The 23,515-nt window shown below is 41.1% G+C and overlaps 1 protein-coding gene across 1 annotated transcript in view; it reads right to left on the bottom strand.

Annotated features, from left to right (window-relative positions):
* The window catches only part of LOC135707571 (protein phosphatase 1 regulatory subunit 16A-like), a 354,713-nt gene that overhangs the window by 105,366 nt on the left and 225,832 nt on the right, over positions 1–23,515 (bottom strand). The window contains exon 5 of the mRNA XM_065229442.1: positions 20,728–20,902. Within this exon, the coding sequence (XP_065085514.1) occupies positions 20,728–20,902 (175 nt within the window). The remainder of the gene's footprint in view (positions 1–20,727; positions 20,903–23,515) is intronic.

Here is a 23,515-nt window from a genome sequence, read left to right as displayed (position 1 = left end):
TCCTACCACTCGAACTTTAACGTGCAACAATATTTTAATATTTTTTCTTCTACAACCTCGAGAAAATAGGGTCTTATCTGTAATATGCTTGAAAAATCTGGAATTGATTGTTTCATTTCGGTAAAATCGGTGGTATTGATTGATATTGATTAATTGCAGTAATTAGATCTGTATACTCCAAATATTCATTATACTGACATTAAAGGACTGCGGCAGACCCTAATAACGGTAAGCGCTATTGAGAATAATACGCTGATCCCGAATGATCCTCGATTTTGATAAGCACCATGCCTTATTATCCTCAATTTTAATCTCGGATTATCATTCAGCGTATTAAACTAATAGCGAATTCGTTTATTATCGAAGTGTGCGAAACCGAACTTTTTGTTAGTGTGAACCTCAACCTGAGCTAGGTTTTAAAAACAAACGGTTTTAAAAACAAGCAGACCCAATCTTGATACCCGATCTAGGTTGGAACTGAATAATAAACGAATTTGCTATAGAGTTCTCCAGATGCACAAAAGTGTGCGTGAGACCGCGCGCTACCTTTTTAAGTAGTTGTGATATCGTGATTCCTTTTTGGTTCTTCTTCTTCTTCATTTTTATATATGGATGTTGGATTTCAGTGTTCGTGAGATTGCGCTTGGAGATCTCTATATCATCAGAGAGCTTCAAAAAGTACGCAGCCAAAACAAAATCTAGCTAATTTGCAAGAGCGAGTTTTGATTTGCGAGAAATCGGCAATTTGATTCATTGTTTACAAAAGCACTTTCGCCCTTATGAAATGTTGGCACTGATTTTTAAGTTTGTTTTACGATCGTCATGTTAATTGGGAGGCTTTGAACTGCTCAGGATTTGAAACGTTACGAATGGAGATTAAATGTTTAGATACTGCCTTGAATGCTCCAGACATTCCCGACGGAGATTCCAGTAGTTCAGGTACAACGGCAAACCCTTTGCATTCCGTTTTGTTTGCAGCTCCTGGAAAACGAACAGGAGGAACTTGGCATCCCACGAAGAGGTGGCCGTATAACTGTTTCCAATCCCCTTGATCTTCCCGAAGGAATTTTTCTAATGCATTCTCAAGCCCCTGTGAAGAGAGTACCGCCCCCACAACCACTCCCCGACCTTGTTGATACGATTTGAACGATAGCACTATGGGCCAAAGCATGCTTCTTCGCCATGAACAAGGAAACATGGAAGCGCAACATTGAGCATTGGGTGATAGACGGACGCTGAAGTGCAACGACCATGCACCGATATCAAATATCTCAAGGAAGTCTTCTGAATACTTTCTAAACACTTCAGGATGACAAGATGTTATTCTGAAGATCTTGAACTGTCCAACTATTGAAGTCACGTCTCTCAGTTATTTTTTTCATGATACCTGGTTGCTAAGAAATTAGTCTACAGAACTTCAAAGATCTCGAGGAAGTTCTCTGAATATTTTCTCAAGACTACAGAATAAACAGGTATTATTCTGAAGATTTATGCTATTCATCAATTCAAATAACGTTGCTCAGATATTCTTGCATGATACTAGGCTGCTCAGAAATTATTCTATAGAAGTTCAGGATATCAAATATCTCAAGGAAGTATACTGAATATTTACTCAAGACTTCAGGATGACCAGCAATTATTCTGAAGGTCTTGAACTGTGCAACATTTCAAGTTACTTTTAGCAGATATTTTTTCTTCATGTTAACAGGTAGCTTAGACACTATTCCTAAGACCTTCAGAATATCAAATATCTCAATAAAGACTTCTGAGTAGTCTGTCAAGACTTCAGGATCACCAGAAATTAATCTAAAGATCTTGAACTGTCCAACATGTTACATCGCTCAGATATTTTTTTCATGATACCTGGTTGCTAAGAAATTAGTCTACAGAACTTCAGGACATCAAAGAAGTCTTCTGAATACTTTCCAAAAACTTCAGGATGACCAGGTGTTATTCTGAAGAATTTGAACTGTCCAACAATTCAAGTCACGTCTCTCAGATATTTTTTTAATGATACCAGGCTGCTCAGCAATCATTCCAAAGCAATCAGCATATCAAATATCTCGAAGAAGTGCTCTGAATATTTTCTCAAGACTTCAGGATTACCAGGAATTATTATGAAGATCTTGAACTGTCCAAAAATTGATATCACGTCTCTCATATATTGTTTGCATGATACCAGTTTGCTCAGATATTATTCTCCAGACCTTCGGGATATTAAAGGTCTCAATGAAGTCTTCTGAATACTTTTTTAAGACTTCAGACAACCGGCGATTGTAGATTATTAATTGTTGATTTTAATTGCCCATTGCTGATTGTTGATTGTTGATTGTTAATTGATGATTGTTGATTTTTGATTTTCGATCGTCAATTGTAAATTGCCTATATTCGGTTGTTGATTGTCGGTTGTCAATTGTTGATTAATGATTTTTGTTTGTCGATCTTTGACTATTTGTTAATGATTGTGGATGTTTCTAGTCATTTCATAATTGTTGATTATCGATTGACGATTGTAGATTATCAGTTGTGCATTGTTGATTTTGATTGTCCATTGATAGTTGTTGATTGTCGATTGTTGACTCTTAATTGCCGATAGTTTATTTTCATTTGAAATTTTAAATTATGAATTGTCGATTTCCGATTGTCGATGGTCGGTTGTCGATTATTTATTGTTGATTTTGATTATCGATTGATTTCAGATCGTTGACTGTCGATTACTGATGGTTGATTTTTGATTATCGATTGTTGACTCTTGATTTTCGATTGTCGATTATCAATTTTAAATACTAAATTATCAATTGTCGACGGTCGGTTGTCGATTGTTGACTCTTAATTGTCAATTATCGATTATAAATTTTGAATTTCCGATTGTCGATGGTCGGTTGTCGAATGTCGATTATTGATTGTTGATTTTTGATTGTCGATCGTTGACTGTTTATTAATGATTGCCGATTTTTCTAGTCAATTGTTAATTGTTGACTGTCGATTGACGATTGTAGATTATTAGTTGTGCATTGTTGATTTTGATTGTCCATTGATAGTTGTTGATTGTCGGTTGTCGATTGTAGTTGATTGTCGATTGTTAACTCTTAATTGTCGGTTGTTTATTTTCAATTTAAAATTTTAAATTATCAATTGTCGATTTCGGATTGTCGATAGTCGGTTGTCGATTGTCGATTATAAATTGTTGATTGTTAATTTTTCATTGTCGACTTATTTTCGATTGTGGATTATCAATTGTTGATTTTGATTATCGATTGATTTCCGATCGTTGACTGTCGATTATTGATTGTGGATTTTTGATTATCGATTGTTGACTCTTGATTTTCGATTGTTAATTATCAATTTTTAATTTTTAATTATCAATTGTCGACGATCGCTTGTCGGTTGTTGATCGTTGATTGTTGATTAACGTGGTCGATTTTTGATTGTCGATTGATTGTAGATTGTTTTTTGTCGATTGTTGATTGTTGATTGATGATTTTTCATTGTCGATCAATTACTGTTTATTTTTCTGGTCAATTGATGATTGTTGATTGTCGATTGTCGATTATTAATTGTTGATTTTAATTGCCCATTGTTGGGTGTTGATTATCGATTGTTGACTCTTGATTGTCAATTGTCGATTATACATTTCAAATTTCAAATGATCAACTATCGATTTGCGATTGTCGATGATCGGTTGTCGATTGTCGGTTTTCGATTGTTGTTGATTGTCGATTGTTGACTCTTAATTGCCGATTGTTTATTTTCAATTTTAAATTTTAAATTATCAATGGTCGATAGTCGGTTGTCGATTATCGATTAATAATTGTTGATTTTTTATTGTCGATTGATTGTCGATTATTGATTGTTTATATTGATTATCGATTGATTTCCAATCGTTGACTGTTGATTGTTGATGTTTCTGGTCGATTGTTGATTGTAGATTATAAGTTGTGAATTGTTGATTTTGATTGTCCATTGGTGGTTGTTGATTGTCGGTTGTCGATTGCTGATTGTTAATTGATGATTGATGATTGGTTTTCGATTTTGACGATTTCCGACCGGTTGCCAATTGTCGATTTTCGATTATTGATTGTTGATTTTTCGTTGCTGATTGATTGTCGATTGTAATTTACAAACGGTTGTCTATTGTCGATTGTTGATGGTTGATTGTTGATTATCGATTGGTGATTGTTGATTATTGATGGTTGATTTTTCTTGTCGACTGTTCGTGATTGATTGTCGATTGACTATTGTAGATTATTAATGGTTTGGTTTTTATTGTACATTTATTGTTAATTGTCGATTGTAGATTCTTGATGGTTGTTGTTTTTTGGTTGTTGATTGTCGATTTTTCATTGTCCATTGTTAATTGTCAATTGTGTATTGTCGATTGCCGATTATCGATTGCCTTTCATCGATTGCCGATTATCGATTATCAATTGTCGATTGTCAATTTTTGAATGTTGATTATTAATTGATCGTTTTGATTGTCGATTGTAGATTATCATTGGAAGATTATCGTATGTGGATTGCCAATTTTCGGTTGTCGATTGACGATTTATTGTTAATAGTTCATTGTTGATTGTGGGTTGTCTATTGTTGATTGATGATTGATGATGGTCGATTGTAGATTGTCAATTATCGATTGTAGGTTATCGGTTGTCAATTATCGATTATTGATTGTTGATTTTGAGTTGTCCATTTTCAATTGTCGATTGTTGATTGCCAAATGTCGAATGTTGATTTCCGATCTTCAATTGTTATCGATTGCAGATTGTCGATTATCAATTTTAAATTTTAAATTAGCAACTGTCGACGGTCGGTTGTCGATTGTAGATCGTTGCTTGTTGATAAACGTGGTCAATTTTTGATTATCGATAGATTGTAAATTGAAAATTGTAGATTGTCTTTAGTCGATTGTTAATTGTCGATTGTTGATTGTTGATTGATGAGTTTTCAGTGTCGATCCATTACTGTTGATTTTTCTGGTTTCAATTGTTGTCGATTGTTGATTATTGAGTATTGTTTATTTTGATTGTCGATTGTTGATATTGGTTATTGAATTTCAATTTTTGATAGTCGATTGCCGATGATTATCAATTATCGATTGTTGATTACCAAATGTCGAGTATCAATTAATCAGGCCTCAACTCTTTTTTGTAAACAAACTTTGTAAGGCCATTTTCTCGCGAACCGAAACCTACATTCGTAAACCTAAAACACAATCAGGTAGAGGAGAATTCCCCCTACCTGTTTATTTTGTTGGTTTGCGTTGATCGACTTCGGTTCGCTGCAAAATGGCATTACAAGGTTTGTTTACAAAATGGAGTTTAGGCATTTTCAATTGTTGGTCTTGAATTGTCAAATGTCAATTCAAAAATATCAATTGTCAAATTTCAATTGTCAAATGTCAATTGAGCGGGTTACAAGGAAAGGGGTGTAAGTGACTTTTATCGATTTTCTCTTTCGATAATAATTCAGCTGCAAACACATTCCTTGATTCATGTGCCATTATCACACTATGTGGCAGAAATAGCGCAAAATCTGTGTATAAAGCTGTGGCTATCAAACGAGAAAGTCGATGAAGAGAATCGATCAAAGTCACTCACACCCCTTTCCTTCTAACCTTCTCAATTGACATTTGACAATTGACATTTGACAATTTGACAATTCACATTTGACAATTGACATTTGACAATTTGACAATTGACATTTGACAATTGACATTTGACAATTAACATTCGACAATTAACATTTGACAAACAATTGACATTTGACAATTGACATTTGACAATTGACAATTGACATTTGACAATTGACATTTGAAATTGACATTTGACATTTGACAATTGAAATTTCCGGAGAACTTTGAGATTTGGGCGTAATTGCTTTTGTAAACAAACATGTCAATCGCTGATTTCTCGTGAATAAAAGAAAAATCTCGTGAACAAACTATACCAAATGATAGAGGAACCATTCATCTACCTGTTTGTGTTGTTAGTTTTTTAGATTGAGCTTCAATTCACGAGAAATCGTCAATTGAAGTGTTTGTTTACAAAAGCAATAACGCCCTAATCTCGAAGTTCTCCGGATTTGACAATTGACATTTGACAATTGATACTCGACATTTGGTAATCAACAATCCATAATTGATAATCATCGGTAATCGGCAATCAAAAATTGGAATTCAACAACCAATAATCAACAATCGACAATCAAAATAAACAATCGACAATCGAGAACAATTGAAAATCGGAAATCAACATTCGACATTTGGCAATCAACAATCGACAATTGAAAATGAACAACTTAAAATCAAAATCAACAACCAATAATCGATAATCGACAACCGATAACCGACAATCAACAATTGACAATTTACCATCGACCATCATCAATTATCAGTGTTCACTCGGCTGTCGACAAAAGCAGGTCACTATCGATGTGTGCCACGCGATCGTCTGTTTTCACGGCAGCAACCATTGTGTGGTCCTCCCAAGGGGTAGGTCACTTCGCACACCAATCTTGAGTCATCTTTTTTGTCAGTGTGCCGCAAGTATGCCGATTGTGCCGATCATAGAGCAAGCTGCGATTGTTTGTAAAATATCCATCCCGGCAACCCGGTATTTCTGACACCTTGAATGTTTTGGTTTGAAATCGCAAGGATAAATCGGATTGAAGATGACGCGGGAAGTGGCGGGTGTTTGAAATTTTGGTGTTTTGTGTTCATAGGGTAATAGAAGTCCTGTGTTTTAGGGTTTTATATTGCCCTCAAAGGCAGACCAGAAAGCTAGCCTTTCGTGATGTGAAAAGCAACAGTCTATCAGCAGCCGGAAAAAAATGGAGTCCGACTATAGAGGATGAAGAATAGACTTCTTTAGTTTGTTTTGTGTGAATTGCAGCATTATTTAAATTAAGGGTATTAATGGGATCTGATTAACTGCCTCTTTCTCTTGAGCCCACTCTAGAACCTACATTTCGTATTTAGATCTATAAGTGAACTGCTGGTCTGAGTTCACTGGTATATTCAATTAGAGGATGTTCCCGAATATACAGTCAAACTGCACGTAATGGTGTGAAAAACTTCAATGACAGTTGTCCAACAGTGCTCCCATTTTCTTTACTACAATCCAATGCATAAAACATTGTGCCGAAGGTGTGCCGATGGATCTGCCTAAGTTGTGCCGAATCTAATTTCAGCACAATGTGCTGAGTGACTTACCCCTTGGGTCCTCCTCATTGTTCTTCATCAGCAGTTCTTTCGGTCGATGCGTCGTCGACTTTGGAAAGCAACCGTTTAGTGATGAGTGTGTGAGTCCTGACCACGTTTTGCGTCCATTGTTGCAATGGAAGCGCTCTGACCCCTGTTGGCGTAACTGCCATACAATGAAACCACTGGAGGCGGCTCCAGAGTTCTGATGGAGGAGGCTTTTTGGATAGCAGAAGATAATGTGTTTATTGTGTTGTACCTTTTGACTATAGTTTTAAGATGTATTGTAAAGTGACCAAGAATCCTCGGCTCTGTAAAGTTAATTCGTTTGAGCCTTATCAAATAAATTAATAAACAACAACAACAAAATCATCAATTATCAATCTATCAACAATCAACAATCGACAACCCACAATCGACAATGAACTATTAACGATTAACAATCAATCAGTTCAAAATTTTGAAACGAAGCTGAACAACTTGAACAACTTGAAATTGGGCAATTGTATTGAACAATTAAAAATTCAATATTGAAAATCATACAACTTTGAATTGATTATGAACTAGGCTATGAGATCGCTGAACTTGAATTTTGAACTGGATGAACATAATTTTAGAGTATTTCGGAAATGACATCGAAGGTGACGGTCCTGGGTTCTTCAAAATTTGAACGTGGCATTTGTTAATAACGCTATCTAGGCTAAACTGGGAAGTCCTGTAGACTTTTTTTTTCAGAGTATTTTACACATTCCCTGACGTTCTCTGGACATACCCTGGCAGGTGTTCTGATTCACTCTGAAGCCTGTATAGACTGATCTAAGAGGTACTCTTGACTTGCCCTGAGTAGACCTCTGAATTTGTTCTACTTTGTAACTTTCACCGGAAATTCTCTGGACGTGTTCGAAAATCGTCAGGACTAGCCCTAGGAAATTGCGCTGAAAAGCCTCTAAATCAGCTTCAGAGTTCCTTAAGCTGCCACGGAAGTTCTCTCCATTTGACACATCATACCTCCAAAATTTCCCTCAATGTACACTAGAAGTTATGCCTGCAGGTTCTTAAGATTTGATCCTGGAGTCTTCTGGACTTGATCTAAGTGATCCTCCAAAGTTACTCTAGAATTGCTGACATTTCCAGGACAATCTCTAGATCTGTTCAGGAGTCCTCTGGACTTGTCTACCCTGGAAAGTGGGAGACAATTCACAAAAGTTAGAGAATTTAAATTAATCTTGATTGTCTGGGTGATCTGTAATCCATACAAATCACTAAAAATTAATCACGTTATCAAACGTTTTCCTTTCCCGTTACATCATTCTTTTCAGAAAAAAAAAATCCGCATAACTGTAGCTTCGATGGAATCGGTAACAGCGTCACGGAAAATGGGCCCATCCTTTGCCCTTCGTTAAGGATCGAACATAAAGAATCCTTTACTTTTATCGCCGGACAACTGACCCCGGATGCGAAAGCAAGAGCCGGAATAGGAAAAGATCGATACGCCATCTCCCACAGCACAAACGGATTATTTGGACCATGCAGCAAGGTCAAGTCCGCCCAGTTGAGTACGGTCGTAAGCTGCCGTAGGAAGCTGATAGTCGTTGTCGTTCGTTTTGCTATTTTATTTTCTCTTCTATCTAGCAGCGAAAGGGAAAAACTAAGCAACCCGAAAACTGATGGTGTCTGGTCGTAATTTCCTTCAATTTATTCATGCCGTTTTTGCCCAGTGCAACGGATGGACTCCGATGTCGGTCTGAAACGGGTTGGAGAGCATTTTTCTACCGATTTCGTTGAAAGTCCGATAATGGAAGCGGATGATTATACCGTTTTTTTTTTCGTTAATCTTGTAACGAAAGAAAGGTATTGATGTCAGTCTTTTGGCCAATTCTCATTCCGTCCGGGTTGCTTGTTTTTGTGGTTTGGATTGTAAATGAAGTTTACGACTCGCGCCTACTGCGATCACGCCGCAGCAAACCGAAAATTGAGTTGTTTAAAATTGAGCTTCTCAAGTGCGCGGTGAAAAACTAAAACAACCATCACCGCGAAGCAAGAAGCGGACGGAATTTGAAACGGTGGTGCACGGATTTTATTGACGTTGGAAGGTACCCAGCTAGCAACCACCAAAACAATGGGTGGCCGGACCGCAACCGTCTCTCTCTCTCGCTGTTTCTCGCCGCCGGAGGACGTCTGTTCAAACCCACAGACGGCGTATTTTGCCACCGGCTGTTTTACGACCCTTGCGGTATCGTAAAACAGAGCACCGAGTCGATGTTTTGTTTCGGAGTCCGGACATCCTACACCCGGGGAAAATGGGTCACTTGACCATGGAACACCGCTTTCTGAGCAGAATGTTAGGTTATGTTACTGCTTTCCGTGTGCTTTATGGGTCGGTTCTAAACGCTGTGACACGTTTATTGAAACTTCAGATGTTCAATCATAAAACTTTTGATGACGACGACGACGAGTGTGAGTGGAAGCATAATTCAGAGTCAAGGGCATCATCAATTCCGTTCAATAATACGCTCTAGATTGAGAAAAGTGGTATACATAACAACAACCCAATTCAATGGATATTCAGAACTGACGTTCATCTCGTCGTCGTCGTCGTCGTCGTCGTCGCAATTGAATGTAGTTCGAGTTAGAGAGCATCATCGTGAAATCGAGCTACTGGATGGCAGGCACGTAGGAGATCAAGTGGCTATTTGAGTGAAAAATCAATAACATTTGCAACTTGTGAGACGGTGTTGAACGAGGTGAAGATGATGTGTATTGATTTGCACTTGTAAAACAAATCTGATTTTGACTATGAAATCGACATTCATTTAGATGAAGTTGTAGCGAAAATTCATGCACTGTGTGGGGAAAAACGGACTCCTAATCGTACTAGGCCTATAAGGGTGGTTCAAAATATCGAATTTGCTACACCAGGCTCAAATGATTCTAAATCAAGTCGTGATCATTCTCCCAAAATATGAGTTTATTTGGATGCGAAACCATACTGAACTGGCTCCAAGGGGTGAGACAGGTTTACTCTGAGGCCTCGCGCAACACGAGAAAAGGGCCTATCATTGTTGATCGATTCTCTTCATCGATTTTCTCTTTCGCGAATAACCCGACTACAAATGAATTTCCCATTCAGTGTGTTGTTTCAGGCGCAAGCTAACATCATCTTCTGTCGAACTGTGCTGCGAGCTTAGCGAGAAATTCGTTTATGTTGCCGTGGTAAACCAAAGAGAAAGTCGATTAAGAGAATCGATCAACGAGGATAGACCCTTTTCAAATGTTATGCTAGAGTTGCTTTTTTGCAGCGAGTAACTCGCGAGTAACTCAATGTACCTCAATATTCAATCGACGTTCATCGATTCTTTTTTCTCTGCTTACTCCCTTTAAGAATATGCTTCTCATATTAGACGTCAGTTTTGTTTGTACACAAAGTAAGCCCAAGTGTATCCTAAGACTTTCGAAAAGCTTGAATATTATGGAAGAACCAGTGCCAGTGCCTGCTTACTACCAGCAAGAACTTGCAGTTCCAGCCAGCTTTCAGCAGTTGTTCTTGCTCCTCGGTGGCCAGTCCCAGTGGTCACTTCAAAAGGATCATCGCTGGTCAAACAAGCTCTTCAAACAGCTATTCTTCTGGATCAGCAACTGCAATTTCACCTATAATAAAATAAAATCCACCACTACAGTTTCCGATTTAGAAAACGTCTACCCGGTGGGGCAACAGCTCCGACAGCAACGCTACCAACCAACCGCCAGCATTTCCGAAGCCGAAGAGGAGGAGGACGTTGAAGTAACCGATACCAATGTTTCCGGTGAGTGCGATCCTCGTCCGGACTTCAAACCCATCAACGATCAACCGGACGAAATCGAAGTGAAAACCGGTCATGAAGGCGAAGAACAAATCAAGCTGACAGATCATCTTCGTCGACTTTCTCTTTGCATTCCCACGGCCATGTTAAAACCAAGTACAGGATCGTCATGAGACGTGATCAAGTTCACAAGATCGCTACCAATCACTCGATATCGTCAGCGCTGTTCATAAAATAGATGGAGACGAACAACAGATTCTACACCTGGGCCGCTATGGACTTATCCAACGAGAAACCGAAGAACACACGTATGTAGTGGTGTTCTACTGTAAAGCTGGGTTTAGATAGGGCAAGTCAATTGATCAAGTCAGTTGAATTCAACTGACTTGAACGCGAATTGAATGTGTAAACCATACCATTCAACTGACTTGATCAACTCACTTGAATTGAAAAAAAGTTGAACCAGGCTCAACTTTTCAAGCCAATTGATTTCAACTGAGTTGATCATTTGACTTGCCTAGTCTAAACACAGCTTAAAGGAGACTGTATCGCAGAAACGGGACCGTATCACGATCATCCGGAAGGCACAGCAGAAGCACCAAAAGAGGAAGGATGGGTGTCCACCGTCAGTAGAACGGCACAGTGGTAATTCAAAGCTCGGTTCGCAGTTTCATCCAGCGGCAGTTTGCCAAGCCATGGGAACGGGATTGCTTCGACAAGTATTGAGTGTTACGTAATTTGCCGGATTTTGAGTATTTTGTCAGGTAGATCGAATTTTTCCACCATATCAAGCCGGACAAGCATTCGCCCTTGGTAAGTGTAAGGCAGCTAGGCAGCAATAGGTTTCGTTCACGTTCACAGTTGGGTACTGGGGGTAAATCGAAAATCTAAAATTTCCGACCGTCACGAAAAGGTGTAAGATTTTGAACGCTTATAACTTTGTCATTTATAGATGAAAATAAAATCCAAATACACCAATCCTTAGCAAATAACTCTCACAATTTACTACAATAAATGCTTTCCAATTTCCCCAACAAAAAAAAATCGTTGAAAAATGTACAAACAAAAAGTGATAATTTTATCACTGTTTTCATGAAATAAACGTTCTCCCCAAACCAAGTCGTCATAATCGAGTGCCATTTGGTTGTGCATCGTTTTGCTTGAACCTGTAAAACTATATAAGAGCTCTACTGTCGTTCCTCCGCTCATGGTCATTGGTTGCTAGACCGTCTAGCAGTATAGTTCGTTCGCTCGTTCGTCCGCTATCGAGTTTCTTCTAATTCATTTTATTGTTACGTTCACGTCGTGGAAGTGCCGTCATCGACAGGCACATTGGCAAGTCTAATTGCACTTGCCACTAAACAAAGCATGGTGCGTAAGCGTTCTACTACTCCTGCATTGGAGGGCCCTAGTAAAAAGGCCCAAATGGACGCCAGCGCTGCTTCGGATGACGCAGCGAATCGGCTGCTACAGAGCAACCAAACCCCGTTGAAGGACGTCACCAAGCTTAGGGATGAGCTGGCAAAACTCAAATTGTTTCCGCGATTCAAGATCTGTGCTCCAGCCTACAGCAGTACAAGTCGGTCGGTGACCTACTGAAGCAGTTTTACACCCACGATTTGCCTTCGGTGAAAGCATTGAAGGTTGTTTTACGGGGACTGCCGTCGTACGAAGCAGCTGCCGTAAAAGATGAACTGGTGAGGCTTGGATTGAAACCAGAGGCAGTCCACCCAATGAATCGACGGCCTATGCCCAATACTAACTATCGTGACCACCCTTGCTGCGCTGAAGAGCAACATACGTGACCTGTTTCAGGTCATTATCTACTGGGAATCCTACAAACCACAACACCGTGATGGGACCCAATGCACAAGTTGCCTCTCCTTCGGCCATGGCACGAAGAACTGTCATATGAAACCACTCTGCGACATGTGTGCTATCCCAAGTAACATTGCTGGTTTTTTCGCGGTTTTATAGCATTCTACAAGTCTAAATCATGGCCTACAGAACCCTCATAAAACCAAAATTGTTACTTGGGATGGCCCACTCGACGGCTCCCTTTGCTCAAGCTGATGACCCCGAGCCGAAGTGCGTGAATTGCGGCGGAACTCACCGTGCCACTACTCGGGACTACCACAAGCGAACGGAGTACATGCTATGCCCGTGTTGTCTCAGGCGATTCAGTTTACGAATCTCCGTTTACATCGGAGGAACTAGTAACGCTGGTCGCAGAGGTGTTCATCATCCTGCGCACCTGCAAGACTCGATTTGAACAGCTTCATGCTGCCTTATCTCTCGCCACCAAGTATGGACCGTGAAGCTATAAAATAGCAATTTGGAACGCTTGCTTGCTGACGAACAAGCATAGAGAGCTACTCGATTACCTCAACACCAATTGCTATCATCACCGAGACGCACTTGAAGCCCGAGCTGAACGTATTCCTTCCCGACTTCCGGCTCGTCAGACGTGACCGCACCTGCTCCGGGGGTGGGGGAGTGGCCATCGCTGCAAGACGGAACATCAGTTGTCGGGTGCTACCAAGCAACCAGCTGAAAACAATCGAAGCCATCGGAGTGCAGGTGAGCACATAACTTGGCCCAAACCAACATCAGGGACGGGTCGTCAGTGGCCCTCCGGAAAGACATCCTAAAACTCACCTGGAGGTGCGGGAACTTCATCATCGCTGGCGACCTGAATGCAAAACACCAAGCTCGGGGCAACGGTCGGAGCAATCGAAACGGCACCATCCTGAATGAAGACCTACAAGAGGGCCACTATACCATCTTGGCCCCAAACACTCCCACCCGGTTGAGTCGGTTTGGGGTCCATGCGATCATCGCTGGGACCACTACCCGGTGGTGGCCATATGGCTTTTATGAGGGTACTATAGACCATGATTTAGACTTGTAGAGTGCTTTAAACCCTCAATAAAACTTGTTGAACAATGTGACTTGGGCTGGGATGTGCAATACGTGCTTGTGAACGATTTCCCACCGGAAGTATCCCACTGCGATCAAGCGTTTGGTTAAACGTGTTATCCATAACAAATGTTCAACGGAGATAGAATGGACATTGAAGTGTGAACGGGGACTATATTTTATAACGGAGGATTAAAAACAAGTGTTTCATATGCGGAAATATCCCTAACGGAAAGTCCAGACACAGTCAGAAAAATAACTAATAAGGGAACATGACATGTTACTTCTACTGTATTTTAACTGAATATCAAGTTTACTAGACATCTCAACGTAGTCTACGTCAACCATTGTACACAAACCCACCCATTTTTTTTTATTGTTGTTTTGATTGACAGAAGCTTTTCGGCTTTGCATGAAGGTGCACCTTCATATGTTGCTGTGATGCGAAAAGTGAGAAAGCAAATGACAGTGATCTTTCCAAGGGGTCAGTCACTCGGCACAGCTTCTTTTGCATTAAGGCTGTTTACAGTGTGCCGTAGTGTGCCGCATAGTGCCGGTACTGTGCCGAACGATTATATTTGTGCCCTGGTTTGTAGTACAAGTACAAATTCGCTTCGAGATTGGCTCCTGTGGTGGAAAACGTCGGCCTTGAATCTCGTCAAGGAAGTGAAACGTTTTTTTTTCTATAATAGTACGTACCAACATGCGTGTCCACCAAGTTTTTTAATTCTGATTATTGACTCTGAAAAGTTTATCCGTGTATTTTTATACAAATTTCTTCATACAGCAGCAGCACACATCATGAATAACAAAGGCTGCCACGATGTCTAGAGGGTCATAGACGCTCATCGTATTTCTAAGCATGTCCCGTTTAGTGGGAACGACTTCTCCTGCTACTAGTTTCTGTAGTTCGTCCCGGAAGCACAGAGAAAACGAAAATACATCCTCATCTGGAAACCAAACCATTCCCAGGACCCTTTTCTTCCCTGTCTCTTTGTCTGCTGCGAAACTCTTCACGGAACTGGGATTCACTTCGCCGATTTTGTCGAGCACAGCCTATTGGATTACCAACCTTTGAGTGGACTTCCGCTACCTCCAACGCCAATTCGATTGCTTCCTCTTCCGTATCCAGACAGTCAAGGTAGTCGTCCACGTAGTGACGGTGTTTAATCGCGGCTGCCGCCGATGGATGTTCGACTTCGTTGTCCGTAGCGTTTAAGTTCATTACGAACAGAGATTGAGCTGGGGAACACGACGCACCAAAGATCGCAACATTCATTACCATGACTTCGATCGGCATATCTGGGAAGTTTCTCCACAGGAACATCAAAGCACAACGATCTTCCTCCCGGATTAGGAGCTGGTAAAACATTTCTTTCATGCCTCCTGAAATGGCCGCCTCACGTTCGCGGTATCGGAACAGCACACCAAGTAAGGATGTCAGAAGATTTGGGCCCTTTAACAGCATTGCCTTCAGCGAAATGCCCTCTACCTTCGCTGCATCGTCTCAGATTACCCTAACTGCTAGAGGCCGGCTGTCGGGAAACGCCACTTCGTCATGCTACCACAAAAGTCCTGCCATGAATCGTCCGCTGGTTGTGCGGTACCAAGGCAACTCCAAGGCTTTCAAGGGAGAAGACACTTTGTACATAGTCGTGTAAATTCTGATCAGCAGGTTTTGCACAGATGTGCATTTCGCGATGCTGCAGAACGGCCATAGATAGCCCATCCAGTACGGGTTTTCCTCACGAAGCTTGAGCGTTGCCAGAAAGTGCTTGTTGTTCAGCCCAATTAAAACACCTGGAACTGCGGCGTCGAAACTTTGCACAGGTAAACCCTCCAAATGTTTGAAGCGCGCAGACAGCTCGTCGAAATTTAATGACTGTTCGGGTAGGCCAAGATTCTCCACGGTGTACGCTTCGCCGAGCTGGTATCGTTTGCTGTTTCCCACTACCGATACGTCAAGCTGCACTCTACACGTGTCTGTTATTTGTTTTTTAACGCCACCTGTCCACTGAATACACATAGAATCTACTGGGCCATGACCACTGAAGAACCATCCGGAACAACGTAGACGAACTAAACTGCCGATGGACGGTGACGGTCGCATTTACTGGTGTTTCCGTTGTGTTGTTTGTACTGGTGAGTTGTTGGAATGCAGCAGTCGATGATGTTTCTTTTGACAACCGTTGATCCCACAAACTTCTCCTTTGCATGGCCATCGTGCATGCGGCGTAAGGCAGCGACGGCAAAGTTTGCTTTCCTTCGCCACCTTCCACCGATCATCGAGGGAAAATCTCCGGAAAGTCGAACAACCTATTGCTTGATGATCTGTAGATCCACATGCTGGACACGACTTACTCTTCATAATCTGCTGATCCACCGGTTTACCGTGTTTGCTTGACACCTTTCGTTCATTGGACGCACCATCGCAGAACTCTTCTTGATCTTCTTATTCTACTTCATTTGACATGGTATGTGCATTGATGTAGGCATTCTGAATTCTTCTAGATCGACAGCAGTAGCTTGTTGTTGGTGTAACGCCCAGTCAAGTTTAACGTTAGCTGGGAGCTTGGGGCAACCAATTCCTGCAAAAGCATCGGGTTTGATAAATGTTGATCCAACCCGATCGTGTCCACACAAGTTTTGCACAGCAAGACCAAATCCCACAAGAGTTTCCAGCCGGAATTGGCCGGACCTTGGCAACCATTTGATGTACAATATGTTCGGCCCTCCCAAACAACGTTTGAAGCGTAGACATCACATGTGGTACCGTTGCTGGATGAAGTAGAAAGCTGCTTACTGATTCTTTCGCACCACCCTTGAGACTACGTGCAAACGTAGCAAATTCTCCGAATCTGAATATCCACACACCTGAGTTGAATGTTCATACCTGCTGTAGAAGAGCGGACACTTCTTGTCTGGCAACCAGCTGCTGGGGCGTAGGACAAGATTCCACTTGCTGGAAGCTGTTGCTTGGTATAGAGATGTTCACCACTATCGGATTTTTAACGGACCGACAACCTCGTAGATTAGACGCAACATGGAGAGACAACGAAAGCAGACTTTCCGTTACATGGTGCTGACTGCGGGTTTTGAACACTTACCGGTGGCACGATGGTACGAAGGGGAACGTTACCTGGTCCTACTACTGACCGCTTGTTGGTTAACAATGACTGGTCGTTGGTAACTGCTGCTGCTGCCGCAAATCCAGGTGTTGGTTGATGACGATACCCAATCTGCCCACTAGTGTTTTTCTCCTGGTGACGGAACGATTCCTGCTTCAGAAATTGCTGTTTGAATTCCCGTAGCCGCTGCAATTCATTCTGCCCGTCCGCTACTTCTTGCTGCCTCCGTTCCTCGAGGAGTGCTTGATCGCGCTCCTGTTGTTGCAAATGTAATTTCAAGTTGGCTTCCCTCGCATGGTGGATTTCCAGTTCTTCTTGCTTCTGAATTTCCAGCCGCTTCAGCAGGTTCGCCAGTTCCAATTCCCGCTTTCGACGAAGGTCTTTTTCCTTCTCAAAGATTTATTGACAAGATCCCAGACAACAACAGCAATTGGGCTTCGATGTGGTTGAAAGTCGCTGCTAGAGAATTACCTTTCCATATATTCTGCCAGCACGACTACTACAAGGTAGGATCTCGTGGATTTCTCGCTACAGGATGATCTGGGCATGGTCACGGTGATGTCCAGTTTGCCTGGAAAGCAATTGCATTGGACATTGACGAGGCTATGCTGAATTATGGGATAGCCAGAGAACGGGGGCGGTTGCCCTTATGGTAATGAGCGATAAGTTGTATTGTGTGAATGCTAGGGATTCGCGGCCGATCGCGTGCATGAACGGGAAGCTTGATGTACCTTCGATCGATCACAATCCGAAAAATACCAGTGAGTTGGAGGGGATAAAACGTGCCGGGAGTCAGTGTCTTAAACATCTCAATAATTATCCACGTGGAATGTGGACAGCCACTAGAGCAAATGGGTATTCTTGGTATATACGAATGTGGAAGAACGAGTGGTTAGCGAGGATTTTGAGTTTATGTGACGGAATTTGGGAAGTGCTTCCGAGCCAATCGGTAATGGAGTTTTTTTCTCTGACGGAGATTGAAGAAGTATGCATAATAGTAGACAAAGAAAAGGAAGTTTATCGCACCGTACTCTTCCTCCAGCTTTCTCCAGATAAAAAAATCTTAAACCGATGGAGACACAGAAACATGTGATATTATTTGAAGGAAACTATTTTTTTGTCAGTTACTTACCACATCTTTATCAGAATGATTCTTTTTAAATCCTTGCAAACAAAAATTTTTAACGATCGGAATTCGATCCACGTTTGTTTACATACACGCAACTTCAATAACCGTTTTCAATGGTAATCCAGGCAGTGCTTCCAGTTTATTTTAATTATGTTCTGATACATGCGAAAATGTGCCGGTAATGTGCCGATAAATGTGCCCTAACTGTTCCGAATCTATTTTCGGCACATTGTGCTAAGTAACTTATCCCTTGGATCTTACTCACTGAGCAATGTGAGTTACTTGAGGTGCATCAAAAGCAGCTCAGAAATTGCTCATGATTAGGAGCTGTCCGGTCCATAGACTGGCCCTTTGAAGATTATATGGGAATTACCATACAACTTTTTCCATAACATTGTACTTACTAATGTACTTACATTTTTGCTGAAGATCACTTTTTGATTGGTAGTTAGTTATTAATTGATTTCGATGCTGATAAGATTCTAATATGATTAATCCATTACTTTCGAGGCAACACTGCATCTTTGTTGGACATTTTTATAGAAGGTTATGCAGATAATTTCTGGACTGTTAGGTACATACCTAGAAATTTTCAAGTGAATTTCAATCTTATGAAAAAGGTAATGCTCGTAAGTAAATTCTTGAGGACATTCCACAGAAATCGTGTTAGAAGTGTCGGAAATCTCGATGAGTCTTATTATCATCCACCATAACCGGTCGAACTCCAGACGAATCTAGAACCGAACTACCATTCATACTGGCGACAACGCTCTGATGAGACAACAAAAACCCACCCCTAAGCTCCTCTCCTGATTCTATCCTTTCTCCTGATGTACCCTTCTAACCTCGAGTAAGCCGGCCCAATTTGCTACTAGACATAGAACTAAGTGAATTTTGTTGCAAACAAAGAACAATGAATTATCGGCTCCGTAAAGCTAACGCGATTGAGCCTTCCAAATAAACGAACTGGATAAAACGAAATTCACGTAAAAACTCCACGGAAATTCCAGCTCTGCTCTGGAGCTCCCAGCACTTTAAATGTGTTCCCAGAATTTCAACGGAGTTACCAGAACTTAAACGGAGTTTCCAGAACTTCAGCGCAGTTACCAGAATTTCAACGGAGTTATCAGTAGTTCAACAGAGTTACCAGAACTTCAACGGAGATACCAGAACTCACGGAACATGAACGGAATCCCCACTACTTCTCTAGAGCTCCAGATCACAAAAATCCTAAGTTCCAAGAATATCTCCGAGGCTCTCAGAACCTCATCTTTTCTACAGAAGTTCTGCAAATATAATCGAAACTCCGAAGAAGTTTTCAAATTAGTTACCGGAATGTTCTGGAAACTCAAGAGAAGTTCTGAGATGGGAACTCCGGAGAAGATCTAGGAATCATATGAAGCTCTTAGAACTCCTCTGAAAATCCAGGAACTAGGGTAAATGATAGATACCTCTTGGATAAATGGCCCATTGTGTGCGACCACATTCTAAATAGAACAGACTTTAATAGACCCTGTGAAGCGCGAAAAGGGCAACAAGTACGAGTTAATGCCGAAATCGATATTCCCCAAAGCACCGGAACTGTCTGTGCATAATAACAATCCCACCGTATGCGGGGGCGTCTACGTACTAAAGAAATAAAGAAAAATCGCTCACATGTAAATACACAAGCTCAGACAGCGCTCAATCTTTCCGAGAAAGAAATATTCATGCACGACAGTCCTTTGTCAGAACTTGCCATTCTTCCCATCATAGTAGTCAATCATTGCCGGTCCCTAGTAGGTGGATCTTGGAATATTCGCCTACTGCTTGGATTATGCTCTTCCGTTCGGTCTTCTCCTCCTTAACGAGGCTCTCCGACGAAGCTTTCGCACCTTATTTGCTTTCCTTCCCTTCTACACGGAAGTGAACAAATCTAATTTATCAAGCAAACAACAACGACCATCGGCACACTATCGGACGACTGAGCTAGAGTGACAATGGGGCCAGTATTATCCTATATACAACCCAGTCATCAGTCAGTGGAGCCAGATGGAAGAATGATGATAGGATTGTGAATGAATTACACATTATTGTAGTTGTTTCCACTTCGTAATTGGAGAAATTTCTGAGAATGTTTTCCATTTCTTCATCATCTGCTCCCACCGAGAACCATTCCGTACGACGATGGTCAAGTGCAGTGCAGCAGCAGCAGCAGCAGCAGGCAGAAAGAAAGGACCTCCTGCCTGCCAAATAGTGTTTACATACCTACGCATCCACTCTTAGCCAGCTCAGCACGATGTTTACATCCATTGAATTCACTCTAAACAAACACAACGGGTTTGCGGACGGCGCGCGGGTGGAAGGTTAGGGTAAACATTTGCCTTTTACACCATCGCACCCGGAGGGCTTGACGTGGAACAAACCACAGATCGCAGAAGGCCTATAGATTGACTTTTCGACTCGGTCCGCTACCTATACCACCCTTGGACTTGGCCTACTACGGGGAGTGTCAACCGCAACTAGGAACATGTTACTTAACCCAAATAATTGCCCTTCGGCCCGTGGACTCACCTCTGTGATATCGTTGCGGGCGGCGGCCTCCAACAGGACCACGCTGTCCTCGAAGGTGATGTGCCGCTTGTAGGTGGACATGTGCTGCTGGTTCGCCATCCGTTCTTTGCTCCGTTGGGCTTTGAGCCATTCCTTGTCCCGCTGTTTGGCCAACTTTAGTTGCTGCGCGCGGCGCCTAGGAATTAAAAAGAAAAACGAAAATAATCAGACATTGCATAGTTTCGGGCGCGGGGAAAGCGTGACAGGTATCGCATTCGTGTCACGACGAGGCGACCGCGTAGTGCGGTGGTGTCATTTCATTTCAGTGTCACAGCGGTGCTGGGCGGTTGCTCTTTTGCTCTTGCTGCTCTCATTTTGCACTACACTGCATCTTCTTCTTGCACAGTTGGCGGCGCGTAATTTCCATTGCGATGCCGGTGGTGGTGGTGGTGATGGTGGTGGTCGTTGTCGTGCGGTTGTCTCTTCTGACCCCTCGAGAGAGCAGGACACTTTAGAGCGTAAACACCATTTGGAAGGAAGCCAAAAAGGACACACAGCTAGGCGTGATATCCTGCAGAGGGCGAAATTATGCAAAGCAGGAGGGCATTCGGAAAAGTTTCCTGACAAGACCCCACCCCCCTTCCCATTTCGATGCAACAATTTTAGCAATTACAAAAAACTTGCGAAACGTCGGAGGTTGGAACAAAGGAACCGAGCAAAACAAAACCCGAACCGTGCGCCATCCATTATGCAATTTGGCCGATGCGTTCGATTGTTCGATGTGATAGCAGTGATGACGGCACATACGTAATTAATGGATGCCAAACTGAGTTATATGGGCAAACTGCAACAGTGCCCACTGAGTTGTAATAAACATCTATTACACTGTAACAAAATTACAGAGGCTACCAAAGGAAACATAAATGCTAAATGAGGTGCTTTAACGGAGAGATCTAAATTTGAGGTTATGCGATGCTCTAGATTTTTTGTACGTCCAGCCGCGCAGTGTATGATTGGCATAAAAAAGAACTTTACAAACGAAATCATCTTTCTGCTGATTCTACTTCATTTACGGTAACTCCTCATTCCGCGGTGTTATTCTCAGCTCGATTCAATACAATTTGTAACAAAACAGCCAAGCATCCCAGGCATAAAAAAATTCACGAAAATGTTTATCTAATTACGGTTGTTTCGGCAATATAAGAGCAACTGCACTGGTGCGTTGGTATTTAAGTTGCTATTTTGATAACAGTGATTAGGTTTCGCCATGAACGTCAGAATTGAAGTCACCAACGAGAGATGTTGGTGGAAATGCAACTTGAAATGCGTTTTGCCTGCGCAAATCCACGCCAAATAGTGGAAAAATAAAGGAATTTCAAAACTTAGTTCAGAATTCCATTTTTAAAAAAAGATATAAATAAAAAATACTAAAAAGTTGATTTTCTACGATTTAGGTCAATTTTAAAGTATCTATTGTGTCAAATATCAGAAAAGTTAGCATTCTTAGCAAGCTTTTAAATAAATATAAGTTTAAAAATGTTATATTTTTTTAAGGTTGAAGTTTTCCAAGTTTTTTTTTTTAATTTTTGGACAAAAATTTTATGATTTTTTCAGTGTTTATTTTTTTCTGTAAAAGCAATACAGTTCCCTACAACTTTGTCTCAGACATCATTTCGATTAGACGAGCCATTTTTGAGCTATGATTTATTCAACAATATCGAACACGCCATTTTGAAAAATAAGGCGAGTCTCAAAATGGTCAAATTCCAGCGTAAACTTGGTTTGCTACCCCTAGAAGACAATTATGCAAAGTTTCATGGAATTCGTAGAGGGTAAAACACAATCAACTCGTCAGTTGGCGTGAATTGGCTCACCTGTCATTTGACGGATGAGCAGTTCCACGCCAAATGAGGAATCGATCTGACGCGACCTTCTCCGGTTTGCAAAAATTGATTGTTATGGTCAATCATTCAAATATGAGCTTAAATTCGACCATTTTGAATTCCGTAAAGCAACTATTTTTCAACAAATCATAACTCGAAAACGTCACTTCCAATCAAAGTGACGTCTGCGATAAAGTTGTAGGAAAAAATATTTCTTTTCTGGAAAAATATGCACGGTAAATTTGTTTTGGATAATTGAGTAAATTGAAATGACGATTTCGTTTTATGATTTGACGAAAAACCTATACCCGTTTTGCAATCAGGAAAACCGAACGCTGCCTTTAAGATTTTGTCCAGTTGCAAAAAAGTACATTTAGCTAATTTTTAACAAATTTGGTATATTCTTTGTTCAACTTATTAAAAGATTATAAAACTTTAAGAGTGAGAGAAATAACTGTTTTTGTTTGGTTTGAAAGGGTTGAGTTGTCGTGTGCTTGGAGATGGGACGAAGACGAATACAATATAAAAAAGCCCCGTGAATCAAAAATAACAATTAATCATATCGTCCGACCAATTTCCACAGAGATGGCGCTGTTCCGCTGGTAGGAAGTGATAAAAATAATAAAAATCCCATATATAAATTGAGAGAAGTGGGAATAATTCGTATTCGGTACATATTCAGATCAAAAACAATTAAACGGCAATCTAAATAAATTAGTCAGGGACTCTGTCGTTCAGTTTTTTACCGGAAATTAATTTTAAACAAGCTACAACTAAATAAAAATGATTTTTCCCCATACAATTTTACCTGCTTTACTACCAGTCCCCAGAGAGCCAACAAAATTCAAATTTGAGAGAGAAAAGTCTCTCTCACGAGCCCAATCTCTCAACATGCCATGTATTTTGATGATACTCGATTTGTGATT

This window comes from Ochlerotatus camptorhynchus, unplaced genomic scaffold (assembly GCF_037179485.1).
Source record: "Ochlerotatus camptorhynchus isolate MF236.1 unplaced genomic scaffold, CSIRO-AGI_Acam_v1.1 ptg000314l, whole genome shotgun sequence".
Lineage (NCBI taxonomy): Eukaryota > Metazoa > Arthropoda > Insecta > Diptera > Culicidae > Ochlerotatus > Ochlerotatus camptorhynchus.
The sequence above is the reverse complement of the archived record's forward strand: the minus strand, read 5'-3'. Positions and strand labels throughout refer to the sequence as shown.